The sequence below is a fragment of the Trichoplax adhaerens genome, genomic scaffold (genome assembly GCF_000150275.1).
Source record: "Trichoplax adhaerens TRIADscaffold_1 genomic scaffold, whole genome shotgun sequence".
In the NCBI taxonomy this organism is placed as follows: domain Eukaryota; kingdom Metazoa; phylum Placozoa; class Uniplacotomia; order Trichoplacea; family Trichoplacidae; genus Trichoplax; species Trichoplax adhaerens.
Genome location: NW_002060943.1, coordinates 7,740,257 through 7,754,028, shown reverse-complemented (window position 1 = coordinate 7,754,028; position 13,772 = coordinate 7,740,257). Strand labels below are relative to the sequence as shown.

Sequence of the window (13,772 nt, the reverse complement as noted above, 5' to 3'; positions counted from 1 at the left end):
CTGTAGTTCCACTGCTAACAAGTTATGAATTTTAGCTGATCATGATTGGAAATTAAAAATTGACTTTACACTGCTGTGCGATAGTGGACCCCCACTTAATGTAGCTTAACATGATACGAGTGCATCCAAATATCTTCAGCCAGTATTTCAGTTCAAGAAATGCATTAATATCGGATCATGCAATACTGGTTGCATTACCTTGGAGCCTCATCATCAGAGTATGTCATTTTACTTCAATCTTTTCCACGATGTTTTACGCCAACTTGATTGCTCCGGCTGGAGGAGGAATCGATGGAGCTGTAATTTACAGTAGTGTACAGACAGTCTGTAAACGGCTATTATGATTCAATATGAAAGAAAGCCTCAAGGGCACGCCTGCATTCGCTGTAGGGGTCAACTACAGTACAGTAGGTCTCTACTATATTGTACTGTACAAGTACAGTATAATATACTGTACTAGATAGAGTACAGTACTGTACTGTAGAAAACTGGTCAGGCAGTACAGTACTGTACAGTACAGTACAGTATTTCTTTTACGACCAGTCCTGTACTGTACACTGTAAATTTCCAAATAAAGTACTGTACTGTACAGTATGTACTGTACGACTAGCTTGGATGACAAGATGGCGTCGAAAACTGAAAGTTGCAATGGGTGAACATTCCAGTTCAAAATCGATATGTACAGGTAGAAGGATGTCCGTACTTTGGGCTTCATTCGGCATACACAGTTTATTTTCCTTAGTGCCACCGAAGTGAATCTTGCTGTACAGTACTGCACACTAGACCTCAGAGTTGAATATACTATAGACAATACCACTTCATATCGGACTTGGTACAGTGTAATGAGTAAAATAATTCACTGCATCCAAACATAGGACCAGTTCACTATTGAACTAATCGGTTAACCATTTTCGTAACCGGTTCAGTACAAATACCCATCTACTGTCCATAAGCACCGTTTCAGTTCCCATTCGTCGCCATTTGATTCAATCAGTACTAGTGCAAACTCCCGTCGCTTTGCTGACGGTTTACGATAATGTGAGGGTTTGTTTATAATTAACAGATAGTATTACCATTTGATAGACATGCCAGAGGTTCAGTGACTTTATACCGTGTACAGTACTGTATGCTGTACAAAAGTACTGTAGCGTACAGTACTTTTACTACAGTACTGTACTGTATTGTAGTACTGTAGAACCGAACCGAACCTCTGACAGGTCTACTGAGTACAGTACAGTATAAATACCCCCGCGCTGCTCGTTTCAAGGGTGGGTGAGTGGGATATGGAAAAGTCAAAGCTCCACTAAAGTGTCTAAAAATTTTGTATCTCATTCTACACAGAACAAAGTTTTGAATTCTCTTTAACAAATGAAACACTGCAAAAGTAAATTCATCTACTGTACACCAATGAGTCCTTTATCACCATACAGTACACACATGTATCTTCAATTGTACTGTACGCTTTAAACTGTAGCTTGTAAAATAGCGCAAAGTACTGTAATAAACAACCCGTAACATACAATATGAACTAACACTGAGTCTAACCCTTGCAGTTCTGAGTACAGTTTGCTACAGTAATTGAGAGACTCCAATACAGTACTGTCTGTACTGTACAGTACAGTGTACAGTACTGTACAGTACTGTACGAACTTTCAATGGTGAGTCTGTACTCTACAGTACTGTACACTGTACAGTACAGTACAGTACATTGTATGTGTACAGTACGGTACTAACTCAACCCACAGTACTGTACACTGTACACTGTGCAGACTGCAAGAAGACCATGACATGATACTGTATGAGTTACTTTTAGGGCTGAAGCGGTTAGCAGCGCGGGCAATTTTAAAAAATTCTATACAGTAGACTCAGTACAGTGCCGTCAATCCGTTACAGCTGCGCCACAGTACAGTACTGTACTACTGAGTATCCTTGTACACTGTACTATACTGTAAAGCTGAAAACATTGCCAAAAATTTCACTGAAAGTTTTCTCTCTCAATTTAGTCAAATTGCACATCTCATTGAATTTTGATATACTAGTACCTCGCCATCATCTTAAATATCTTCGGTTTTATCAAGTATTGGCTGATAAAGTTGAAATTTGGTTACTGCAGCTTTTCTGAACCCGATCATTGGGCAGAATACCTACAATTAGAATGTTGTACAGGATCTGACATTGGTTGGACGCTATTTGGTATTGATGACAACATGACCAAATCCAATGAGAAATATATCAATCATATTCAAGAGGTAAGCTATCAATTAGGCTGTAAGAGTACTCCATGGATATTTAAACTTGTTTATGTCTTAACTTATTCATTCAGAAATATCCTATATGGAGGATTGTCTTATCATTGTCAATCTGTAGTAGTAGTATTCGAAATTGCCTTCAAAAAAAAAATACAATAATACTGTACAATTTGCGCTGACGTCTATACTGTAGTAATGGTATTACTGTATTCCAAGACAAATTGACATTCATAGCTAATCAACATAAATAACTCAATTGCTTATTAATTATAATCCTATTGACTAGGCTGAACACCAAAAAGCCGAACGGGAGCGAAGACGAAAACTACGCTTAATTCAGGTACGACTTACTACAGGATACGTAGGTGTATCATTTTCAATCAATCACCAAATGCAACCAAATTGCGTAGAATCTCCATAATGGCAAAACGGTTGCCGCTCTATCTAATTAGACAACAGCTAAACCGGATTGATTCTCTTTTCATGTAGTTTACAGATCAATCTAATTTCATAATGACATGAAGGAAAACTACTTTACAGTTGTTATACCGCCTCTCACATCGAATCATTGATATTACATAGTGTCTCCGTTTCATCATGACGGCATTGCTAACTAGGATTCATTTTAGGTACGCCAACAAGAGAAAAGAATTGCTTCTCAGTTAAGAAAAAAGTTTCAAGAACGGCGTGATAATGAAATTGAACTGATAACAAAACATATACAGGTTACTTCATTAATAGCGTATTTATAGTATCATACTTGCAATAATGCATTGTATTTCTCGACAATTTTATACCATCTTTTACGAGATACTACTAATAAATGCGCTACGATTACATTATCCACTTACTGAACTGTACTTTTGCTAAACTACGAGTATACGATATATATTATACAGTACAGTACTGTAATGAAAGTATACAGGCAGACTGTTCAATGTTAATCTACAGTATTAGCTAGTGGTATTACCGACAGGATTAGTAATAAATTTTACAAGTAAGCAAAAATTTAAAATATCTCCTTAATAGCTTAAAAATTGGCTTACTATTCTTTTCCACTAATGACTGCATTTTTGCACCGAAATACCTTTTAGTAAAACTGTAATACTGCAGTCGATTTCTAGTACAGGTAGTATTTTTCTTTTTGCTATACACTTTGCTAAAGATAACTGCGGATTGTGCCAGTATATATTATACAATTTGAAGGCCTCTACACAGTGATGACAAAGCTGCAATTATATTTAGATTTAGGATCACTTCATGTGACTTCTGCTCTATCGCAATACTGTGTACAGAATATTTAATAAGAAATATCTTGCAAAAATGATGTCTTAACGTTGTCTTGGCATTACTACTGATTTCTAGGCCAAATATCAGAAAGAACAAGACGTGAAACTACATATAATAAAGCGTACATATCAAAATAGTTTAAGTAACGTAGGTCATGGACATAACATGGCTACTCAGGTAAAACGCTCGATAATTGATAAGTTACTTTTATGCTTAGCTATTATACTAACAGACATTAAAGAATTGCTGACAATATGCTATACTACGTATGTTATGCAGCCGTATATATTAATCCTCATTACATATCCATTTTTTTCTAATGTCACGAAATTACAAAAACAAATTTTTAACATCAAGAATAGTATAATTTATGTAGTGAATTAAATGCTTTGCTAACATAGATTTTATTAAATTAGGTGGTAACAGCTGAACCGAAGCAAGTTTCATCTGATGCAAAGGCTCGGTATGACAATCAGTCTTAAAGTCAAGATATACTGCTTTCTCTGATACGTAATTCAATCTTTTATGGCGATAAATTACTTTTTACCTAATATACCCCAAATGCGTTATTAACATACAATATAGGGCATTAATTAGGCACAAAAAAGCGCTTCAACAGGTAATTCAAGAGCAAATTTTTACTATCCCTGCCAGAAAGGCTTTATATTAAATGTATCGTTCATACAATAATTGCGATTAGATACAAGAAATTAAAACATCTACTGCAGAAGAAGAATCTCGACGTTCTGAAGCCAAGTATGTATGAAAAATAAAATGTTCAAAAATTTTATGATTCCATTACCGGTTGATACTTACAACCGTAAAAATTTTAAAACCTTTTAGAAAAGGAATCGTTGAAAAGCAGCGTCAACTGGCTGATTCGATGAAAAAGATAGAGCCTGCTACGTCTGAGCTAATTTTGGTATGCCATATTTTCGTATATACGTAATATATATTTAATCAGTATGGGTACTATTTGAACATCACCTTAACGTACTCGTAATTGCCATTCTATTAATCTTTATACTGCATGCACTGACTCTGAATTGTTTCGCATCTAGAATCTGACTGCACACTCTAAAGGTAATTAATTTTACCCATAATTACAGACTTATTACATCTATTTTGAAGTTTTAATCAAACAGGTTCTTTTGCTTAGGAAACAGTGTACAATTGACTAACGTACAGGGCTATGCCTCAACACGTTATCATCTGCCTGAACGTTACATTGAAAGAGAAACATTTAACCCTGACCAGGTACACCATAAGAACTATTTCGATCGATATAGATATGGGTATATACTAAAAAGACATTGTCCCAAGTTAACGAATTGATTTTTACTAATGGCCACTTAGGAAAATGCAATGCGTGCTGCTGAACTGGAAAGTACACGAATGGAGCTCCTAAAGAAAGTACGATTTATTTAAAATTACTATATGCTGTCTCCCAAGAAATATTTTCAATCATATGTGTATTTGTAAATTTAGGAAAAAGAGAAAGCTCGACACGAATACAATGAGAAAGCACGACTGCGATATCATAGTGCTAGAACGAAAGTACTTTTACAGCAGGTACAATGAGGAATGACATATGATAAAAATCATGATAAAGCTACATTACGTATAGCCGTTTAAAATCTACTTGTATGGCTAGGATTACGACGACCTAATATCAGAGCTGCAAGAATATGATCTCTTGGATAGACAAAGAAGACAAAATGCTGTCTCGAATTTACCTGTAAGCATGTTAATATGTATATTCTCGAATATAACTGTTATATAATAGTCTATGTACAGGATGATACTTTCCGTAATTTATCATTATAGGTCAATATATTTCAACCTTTAAATCATAAGATTGAAGATGATGCAGATAAGCAAGCAAAATTAGAAGAGCAATTTGAAGATCTGTTTTCTGCAGACATTGGTAATTAAACACTCTTGTTACGGACTATTAGCTGTTAGTATACCATATCTTTTGTTAACCAGTGGCAAAATTATTCGTAGATTTAGGAGACGATCGCTTACTATCGAAATTTAAGTCTGATTCTTCAATCAGTGAGAATCTTGGTAGGTATCAATTTGTCTCAATGCAATAAAAAGTTTATCAATCGCAAACAGCGTTGCTTTAAACAATAAAAAAAAATTCTCTTTTCTTTTACCTTAGATAAAGAACACGTTGAAAATGACTTACAGGTATTAATGTGTGGCATTTAATTTTAGCTAAAATGCAGTTGTTAATTTATAATTATAATCGTATCACTAACAGCAGACTTGTAAGTGGAGAAACTATTCTCAACCAGATCATTTTTGTATTGTTTTAATGTTTTACAGCAAAATGATAATTCAGGCTGTTCTAGGCAGGATAGTGAGGATACACAAGAAATCAATGAGAACGAGATGTGTGACTTGAAGGAAAATACTGAAAGTGTGTGAAGTGTAATTTAGTTTATAAAATATTTGCGTAATGTGGCGTACGATAATTAAACTTAGCTCTGTATCAGAAGCCAAAATAATTTATAATTGTTACCGCGACAGTTTTAACAGCATTAATAATTAAGTTTTTACTTCGTTTCTTGATAGTGGATCAAACCGATCCAATGAAAAAGCTACTAGAAAAAATTCGTCTTCAAAGAGAATCACTAAGCAGTATCGACTCCAAGAGTAAGCTATACACATTAATATAATATAATCAACTGCTGCAAGTTGTTTTCGGAAAAAATTTACGCTAGATTATTATCATTATTATTAAATGTAAAATTATTCTCAACTGTAGCGTATAATTATCGCGCTAATTTACGTTTCGATTTTAATTTTAACAACTTTGAACTTACTATAGCAAAGTCAACGGAAAATATCCCATCGGAAAATATTCAAAATAGGCACGTTAAGAGTTTGTTACGTAACCTGCAACTTATAGCTTACTTATTAATCGATATTATGATATAATGTAAAGGATTTTGGTGTAAAAGTTAGAGTAAGTGAAAAAATTTATTTTGATAAATAACGTTACTTACTATGTACTGTAGAAATATATCTAGAAACACAGATCCTGAGAATGAAAACACACACTCCTCACCAGTATACCCTAGTAAACCAAAAACTGAAATCACCGAAGAAACTGAAAGGCTTAATGAAATCAAAAGAGACGCTGCAGTCATTACTGGAAGTGCTGACGACGCCGAAGAGGGTATTGAAGAGTCTACTGAAGATGACAAAAGTATGATAAAGGATTAATAATGATGATTAATTAAACATGGAGACTTTGCTATACCCGTATTTACTTGCTAAATTAAAATTTCTTATTTCATAGCTGAGTCCGATTATAAGATTAAGATTGATAGGCTGTCTATGCAAGATAAAAAGCCTGAATCAGGTACCTTGACTATTGAAAAGCAAGAGCAAGCGCAGGAAGATTTACAAAAGAAACTTTTAGAAATACAATCTCGTAATCTTGCGTTGGAACAGCAGCAAAGGCAACTACAGAAAGATATCGAAGAACAACAGCAACTGTGGGCACGACAGAAATTGCTGCAAGAACAAGAGCGAGATTCCGAAATCATTTCTGGTCTTAGGCAAATTACGCAAGATGAAAGCGACAGTTTGCAGCAACAAAGATTTCATGCACGAGAAAAATTGCTTGAAACGAATAAACCTGACAGTCAGGTAGAAACAGATATTAAGGAAGATCAAAGGCAGTGGGCACAACAGAAGCTATTAGAGCAAAAGAAGAATTCTGATGTAGATGACATAGGAGGCGCTATTATTTCAAGCGTTACAGATACTACTTGTAACGATATTGAAAGAGAAAATAGTAGCCTAGTAATTACTAGTGACAAAGTGAAACAGTACCAAGAAAGTATATTGAATAGCAGCGTCACGAATGGACGGTATAAAATACTAGGTTCCGATCGAATTCCGTTGAATAATTCTGTAACTGCAAGATCGAGTAACATCGCAGAGTTAGAAGCTAAGCTATTTACTGAGAAGAAGGAACTCGAAGATTTAAAATATCAGCTAGAACATCAGCGCCTTTTGTACAACCAAGAAAAAGGATTAAGGGACAAAAATGTTGTAGCTGATGGCAACCTTAGAAATGATGTTGAAAGCAAAAAACAGACAGACTCATCGAAAGCATGGTTTGATGAATTTATCGTCGAAGATGCAGTTAATGAACATGAGCCGTTGCTCGATCCTGCTGTGCCATTAGCAAATGATAATATATCCAATTATTATAACAACGTCAATTTATCGGATCGCAATAATGTGAATGATAGTGATAATAAAATTCAGCTTCAAAGACTTGGAGAAGAATTAAATTCTACCTACAGGCACGAAATAAACATAAAACACCACAATCCCTCCAGTACAAGTCAGGATATCACTAGCGATAACTATGGCTTCATGTTATCCCCTGTTCCAGAGGAAGAAGAGGAATCTGATTTAGGTGGTCATTTTTCACTTGACGCCCTTGATGACGATAGTAAAATAAAAAACAAAGAAATAATGATAGATAATTTAAATAAACTATCGAACGACGGTAACCTATCTTCACCAGCAATGCAAATAATATCCGCTTATAATGCCAACAATGAAAATGGTACCACTTTAGATGACAATCAGCACCAACAACCGCAATTGCAAGAACTTTCAGAGAAAATAGAGGATTTGAATGCCGATTTACAACTTGAGCCAGAAGCAAGACTTAGTTCCTATACAATGTCAAGTGAAACTAGCCCAAGCTCAGAGTCTGAGCATGCGTCAACGAAACACCTACGAGAAAATCTAAATACAGACGCTTTGACTGATATTCAAATTTCATTTGGCGGTGTGTTTTCCTCCTACCCTTTAAATAGCCTAGATCCTGCTGACACAAATGTAAGTCGCAATGCTATTTCAACAAATACTACAAAAATGGTAGAAGACAATCAAACTGCTGAAGGATCTACTGCAAAAGTATTGTCAAATAATTCTAAGAACAATTATAGCTCTGATGTACATACAGACGAATCAAGCAGTACGCTGTTAGCTAAAAATGAGAATTTAGAAGAGCGACCATTGATAATTTATGGCGATTGGCCTGGTGAAGAAAGCGAACCTGCAAAGCAGACTCAACATCTGGAATATGAACATGCGGAAAATAACAACACTGAGTTCACAACGAATGAAGTTGATGATGCTGATTATAGTATCATGTTAAACGAATATAATGATATGCAGCCTTTTCGGAAATTTTTACAAGAAAAAGATACACCCTGGGATGCCACCTCTGAGCCCAGTAGCCACGAAGAGGGAGACACTAACGCAAAAGAAGTTACTTTACAGGATGCATTTCTAAGAAGGAAGAAAGGTTTTGTTAAAAATTCTACATCCAGGTTAAAAGGTTTGAAGAAAAAAAGGTAAACATCGATAAATTAAGCTGAGATAATGACGCCTAAATATAATGAAGTATTATCAGCGTATAAATAAATTATGGAGGATGCGCTATGATTGCAGTGATTATCACCAATAGTAATCCTACATAGAATCTGCTTTGATGATAGCGACCTTTGTAGTGTCTGGATGACTTTGTCAGCAATTTCCAACGTAGCGAAGTTATCTATCAGAACTACTCTTTATAACCCGTCGACCTGTACTGTAACACTCCGGCGATTATAGCTGCTAGATAACCTATTTCGTAGCACAACGAACACATTACGCGAGGCAGTGGATATTACTTGATATAGGTTACATAATCAAATCTTTGATATCGCCTATCTCGAGTAGTATTGACAAGATAATTTAATGGTTCGGGATCTATTTTATAAACATTTAATAATTATATAAACTGTACGCTACCATAGCACTACATTTTAATATTGCTTTCATTTATTGTTCATAATGGTAGGCAAAACATCGGAACTGCTGAACCAAGATAAACCATTTATAGCTAAGAATGCTAGCAGTACCTAATCCTTCATCACATAGTAATGATAAAATTGGTACCATGAAGTAAATGGCAACCTTTTCACTTTCTATACCATGCAAAGTATGATTACGTCAAGAAATTCATGACAGCTCTTGTTAACCATTTCAAGCTTAAAGAAAATCTATCACGCGAGGGTTGAAATCTAAAAAATGAAAATTGATGCCAGAACTACTAGATATATACGAGTATATATATATATATAGTACAGTGCATATATTATTGTTGACAGAAAATTATTGTAATGGCCAGTAAAATTTAAAATTTTTTACTATTAATTTCTATTTTTATGCAAGGAATGGCACATTAACCGCTATATTTTTACCTATTTATAGATAATTATGTACTTCCTACCATTCTTTTATCTGCACAAATGTTATTCACTGCTATTGATAAAGGCCCTTTGCCATTTAAAACATCGAATGCCTCGTAATATACTGTATTATATTAATAAATTATGATAAATATTTTTGTCTGTGCTGTATTATCGGTTTAATCACATTATCGCACGTGAACGTTTCGCATTTGAGTTAAAATTTTAACAATACTTAGTGAAGTGTATGAGTTGCACTATACGTGTACGCCTATATTCAATTAGACGATACAGTATATTCACTCAGATTAGTCCATAATACCAGCAATTTATTTTCCTATCTAGCCAAGGCATAATTGAGTCAAAATCGTCCCCCAAATTTTTTTTTTTAAAGGTTTATTCTACTTTGAGCAATAACTTTCAGAAATAGCGCTAACAAATGGTTACGATAGCATTACCAAAAAAAGCTTCCTATAAAAGTGTTTACTCTACTTTATCAAAGATGTAAGGAATCCTAAATGGCTGAATTTCTTTATAATGCTGCGTCTGCACGCACTATAGATAGCTAATGTGACTGTAATTAAACCTAAAAGCTTCACTTTAGTTTGGCTAATTCGGACAAGGAAGGTGCGTACCAATAAGTTCCAGTAACACATTTGGTAAGCAACATAATATCATCAGATAAATTGTCTCGGCCTTCACCAACCATGCGCCCTAACATATATTCAAAATTTTTCGGAGATGCAGCATAAGCTATAAAGAAGAGTCCGGATTCTTTTGAGCTCAATCCGTAAGGTTGAGATTGGCGGACAATCTGGTAAGGTTTAGCTGCGTTAAACTGTGAGCCATTGGTCATCCGAGCAACATGCGATGTTACTGATTTTCGTCTTTGTTCAGTGCTATCATCTATATTACGGCCAACCCAATTTTCCATTGTACTCACTAGTTAATATATCAAAATTATTAACAATAAGTAAATGTGAGCAACTCTTACTGTGGTATCAACAATGCCTTATAATCTACACGTTAGGATGCTAACCTTTCGTATTATTGATAACATTAAATTTGTGTATCCAACGTTGAGTGATCTATCCCATGCAATAAATTAAATGTGAGAATTTTGTGCAAACGGTAACATGCTACGCAAGACAGAGTATTAATGTGAAATAAGAATGCTTAACTTTGAGTATAAACTAGGGGGCAGTAATTAATCTTCTATATTAATATAGGTAATTATAATTATGAATATATATATACAAGATAACTTCCGCCTGTTTCCTTGTTGATAGCGACTTCTGTACGGCTTTCGTCATCCGCTGGATTTTCAGTTCCTTGAGATTTAGAAATTAAGATGGTTTAGTACGTAAGTGCAGTGTTCCAGCAGAAACTATTTGTCAATGTTTTAACAAAATTGACTGACTATAACTAAAGAATTTACAGATATGAAAGTTATTTAGAAGTATTAGGGTTAGGGTTATTCGATTAAATTGACGAGTTATATTAGCTTTAATATATATATTGCAATGCATTAAGATATCGTATATATACGTATTTTCTCATATACTGCAACATAGCTATTACAATGTATTCTAGAAGATCATTGCTGCAGAAAAAACTATTTTCTTCGATTTTGTCAATCGCATAGTTTGTATGGGACTATTAGTATAAGTCTGCATATCTACCACACTGGGTACGCAAGTCTTACCATCAATGAAACCAGATAAGTCCCTGCCATTCTTGTAAACAAATCCGTATACTTCTTCAACATTTTCAACCGAGCCTTCCGGTAAATTTTTCAATACCGCCTGTGCTAGCTCGTAAAGACCTCCTCTACTGTTACTCTTGGCATGTACAAAAATATCTCCACCTAAATAAAACGCCAAAAAATTATATACGCACATGCAATAATTAATGTAAGAGTATCTTTGCAGACATAATAATTATAAGTTAAGTGTTCAGTTATACTTTCAAGAAAATATGAATCGATGATATGGTACCAATAAAAATTTTTGGCTGAAATTATAAAATAAAAACCTGTGCTTGGTAGGTCCCCATTTTTACCAGATCGGTGAGGGTAGTCGTAATTTTCATGTACAGTACCTCCGCACTGTGTAATAAAGATTTTGATTACTGTCATGTCTACATTAATACAATGAATGGAAGTGCTCTATGTTTGATATCGAATAACAGCTAATATCTTTCATTTATGCAGAGATTTATAAGTACAGTATTTAAGTTTTGTAAATTAGAACAATATTAAAAACCGCAAAGGCAGCAATACCCTGGCATAGAAACTTGGTCCGAAAGCAACGCCAGCCCATATTTCATCATTTTCATCGGCTTCTTTAGGAGGAATTATACCGTCGACATACTTTTGAACATTTGCAGCAACTTTTGCGCACGCTTTAGGATCAGCAGTTCCTTTAACATGAATCCATAAATATAACGCATGTTCTTTTGTCAAACTGATAACCTACAAAAAGAGTATTGAAAAGCAATCAATCTTACATGTACATTGTACACTACAGTACAGTATGATTGGTTGGCTATTTCTTTCATAATTACTTGACTCAATCTAAAATAACGAATTAGAATTATAGTTGAGATAATGTAGCAACAGCTACCGCAAAATTAGTGACCACATACGAGTAGATTACACAATATCTATCAACTGATGATGCCTAGAGAGTAAATAACTGCTCAATTGTTGGTATTCCACAAGAACTGAATCACAACTCACAGTCTATATACACGTACAGTGTATTACAGTTATACTGTAGGTATACGAGTGTTACATATACGAGTGTTACGAGGTCAAGCTGCATATACGAGTAAGATGGTATACAAACTTAGTATGTAACTCCAATTTTGAAAAAATTCTCTAATGCTAGTATTTATACTTTTTAATTGAGTGAATATAGCACTAATATGGATAACGGAGCGTAGCTGTAGTCATCTTCTTACCGAGTTTTGATGATTTTCAGTTGTAGCAGCGTAGGTTACGCTTGAGCATTTTCTGCGATTGTATTCATACAATAGACCGCCAGCGCACAATCCGACCGCTGTACCAATAATGACAGGAAGACGACGTGCACCTTGGCCAGTTGCTGAGATTTGGCTACTTAGGGCCTGTTGTCTACCTATAAAATTGGAACATGACTATACCTTAGCTATTGGCTTTGTATATATTCTCATAAATAAAATATCAATTTCCAGCGTTGATTCTTTTACACCCAAACGCTTTATATGTAGCAGTCAAGGTGCAATTCTATTCTAGCCAATATTTCAATTGCAAACGATATCATCCTGTATTAGAATTAGTGCCTGTTATATCTATTTTACTTGGTACATACAATATTATCATTTATTATTTATTATTATTTACTATTTATAACACCAACTTGACAGCAATCATCGCTGAATTCTGAAAGACGTGTACAGTAGGTTGATTGCGAAATAATTGTAGTGAATTTTATTTCCAGGATCAATTTACATAGGTCATTAATTATCAAGGGTCAAAGAGTTGAATACAAAGTGCAGTACTCTATAATACAGTACACTGTATGCACACTCGTTTCCATCTGGTTGTGTATTGTTCTCACACCATTGACTAGAGTACGTTCGATACGTCAGACACTCAGCTGAGGGTATTGACCAATCGCAAAAGAAGGACCAATCAAAGAAACATCTTTTACCAATTTATTATTGTAATTTATTCTACACTATTTTTATATTCTGCTTGAACCCAGGTCGTACCAGTCGTACTAGGTAGCAGGTATATTTCAATTGAAATGCTGTACTGTATAAATAATTGTCGACGATAGAGCTAATAGCCTAACTGATACAGTAACATTCAAAAAAGCTGATCAATGTCAAAAGCTAGGAAAAATCGATAGAGCACACTGTACTGTACTGTACTATCCTTTTTATGCGGGCCAATCATCGGTCAGCCGCG

At 34.7% G+C, this 13,772-nt stretch overlaps 2 protein-coding genes across 2 annotated transcripts; one reads left to right on the top strand and one right to left on the bottom strand.

Moving 5' to 3' along the window:
- Positions 1 to 2,207: 2,207 nt before the first annotated feature.
- On the top strand, positions 2,208 to 8,942 carry TRIADDRAFT_52154 (uncharacterized protein; the record flags this gene model as incomplete). Its single annotated transcript, XM_002108765.1, has 20 exons — positions 2,208 to 2,249; positions 2,536 to 2,589; positions 2,879 to 2,974; positions 3,615 to 3,716; positions 3,956 to 4,002; positions 4,125 to 4,158; positions 4,240 to 4,295; positions 4,383 to 4,461; positions 4,728 to 4,796; positions 4,896 to 4,952; positions 5,028 to 5,111; positions 5,194 to 5,277; positions 5,367 to 5,466; positions 5,547 to 5,609; positions 5,707 to 5,735; positions 5,874 to 5,967; positions 6,123 to 6,203; positions 6,316 to 6,382; positions 6,569 to 6,759; positions 6,853 to 8,942. 20 exons carry the CDS (start codon positions 2,208 to 2,210, stop codon positions 8,940 to 8,942), a joined length of 3,519 nt encoding a protein of 1,172 aa, XP_002108801.1.
- Positions 8,943 to 10,412: 1,470 nt separating this feature from the next.
- On the bottom strand, positions 10,413 to 12,290 carry TRIADDRAFT_20245 (uncharacterized protein; the record flags this gene model as incomplete). Its single annotated transcript, XM_002108027.1, has 6 exons — positions 10,413 to 10,759; positions 10,857 to 10,905; positions 11,075 to 11,148; positions 11,523 to 11,684; positions 11,852 to 11,924; positions 12,099 to 12,290. Coding segments are annotated over 6 exons (897 nt in total), but the record flags the coding sequence as incomplete, so codon positions are not given.
- Positions 12,291 to 13,772: the final 1,482 nt, after the last annotated feature.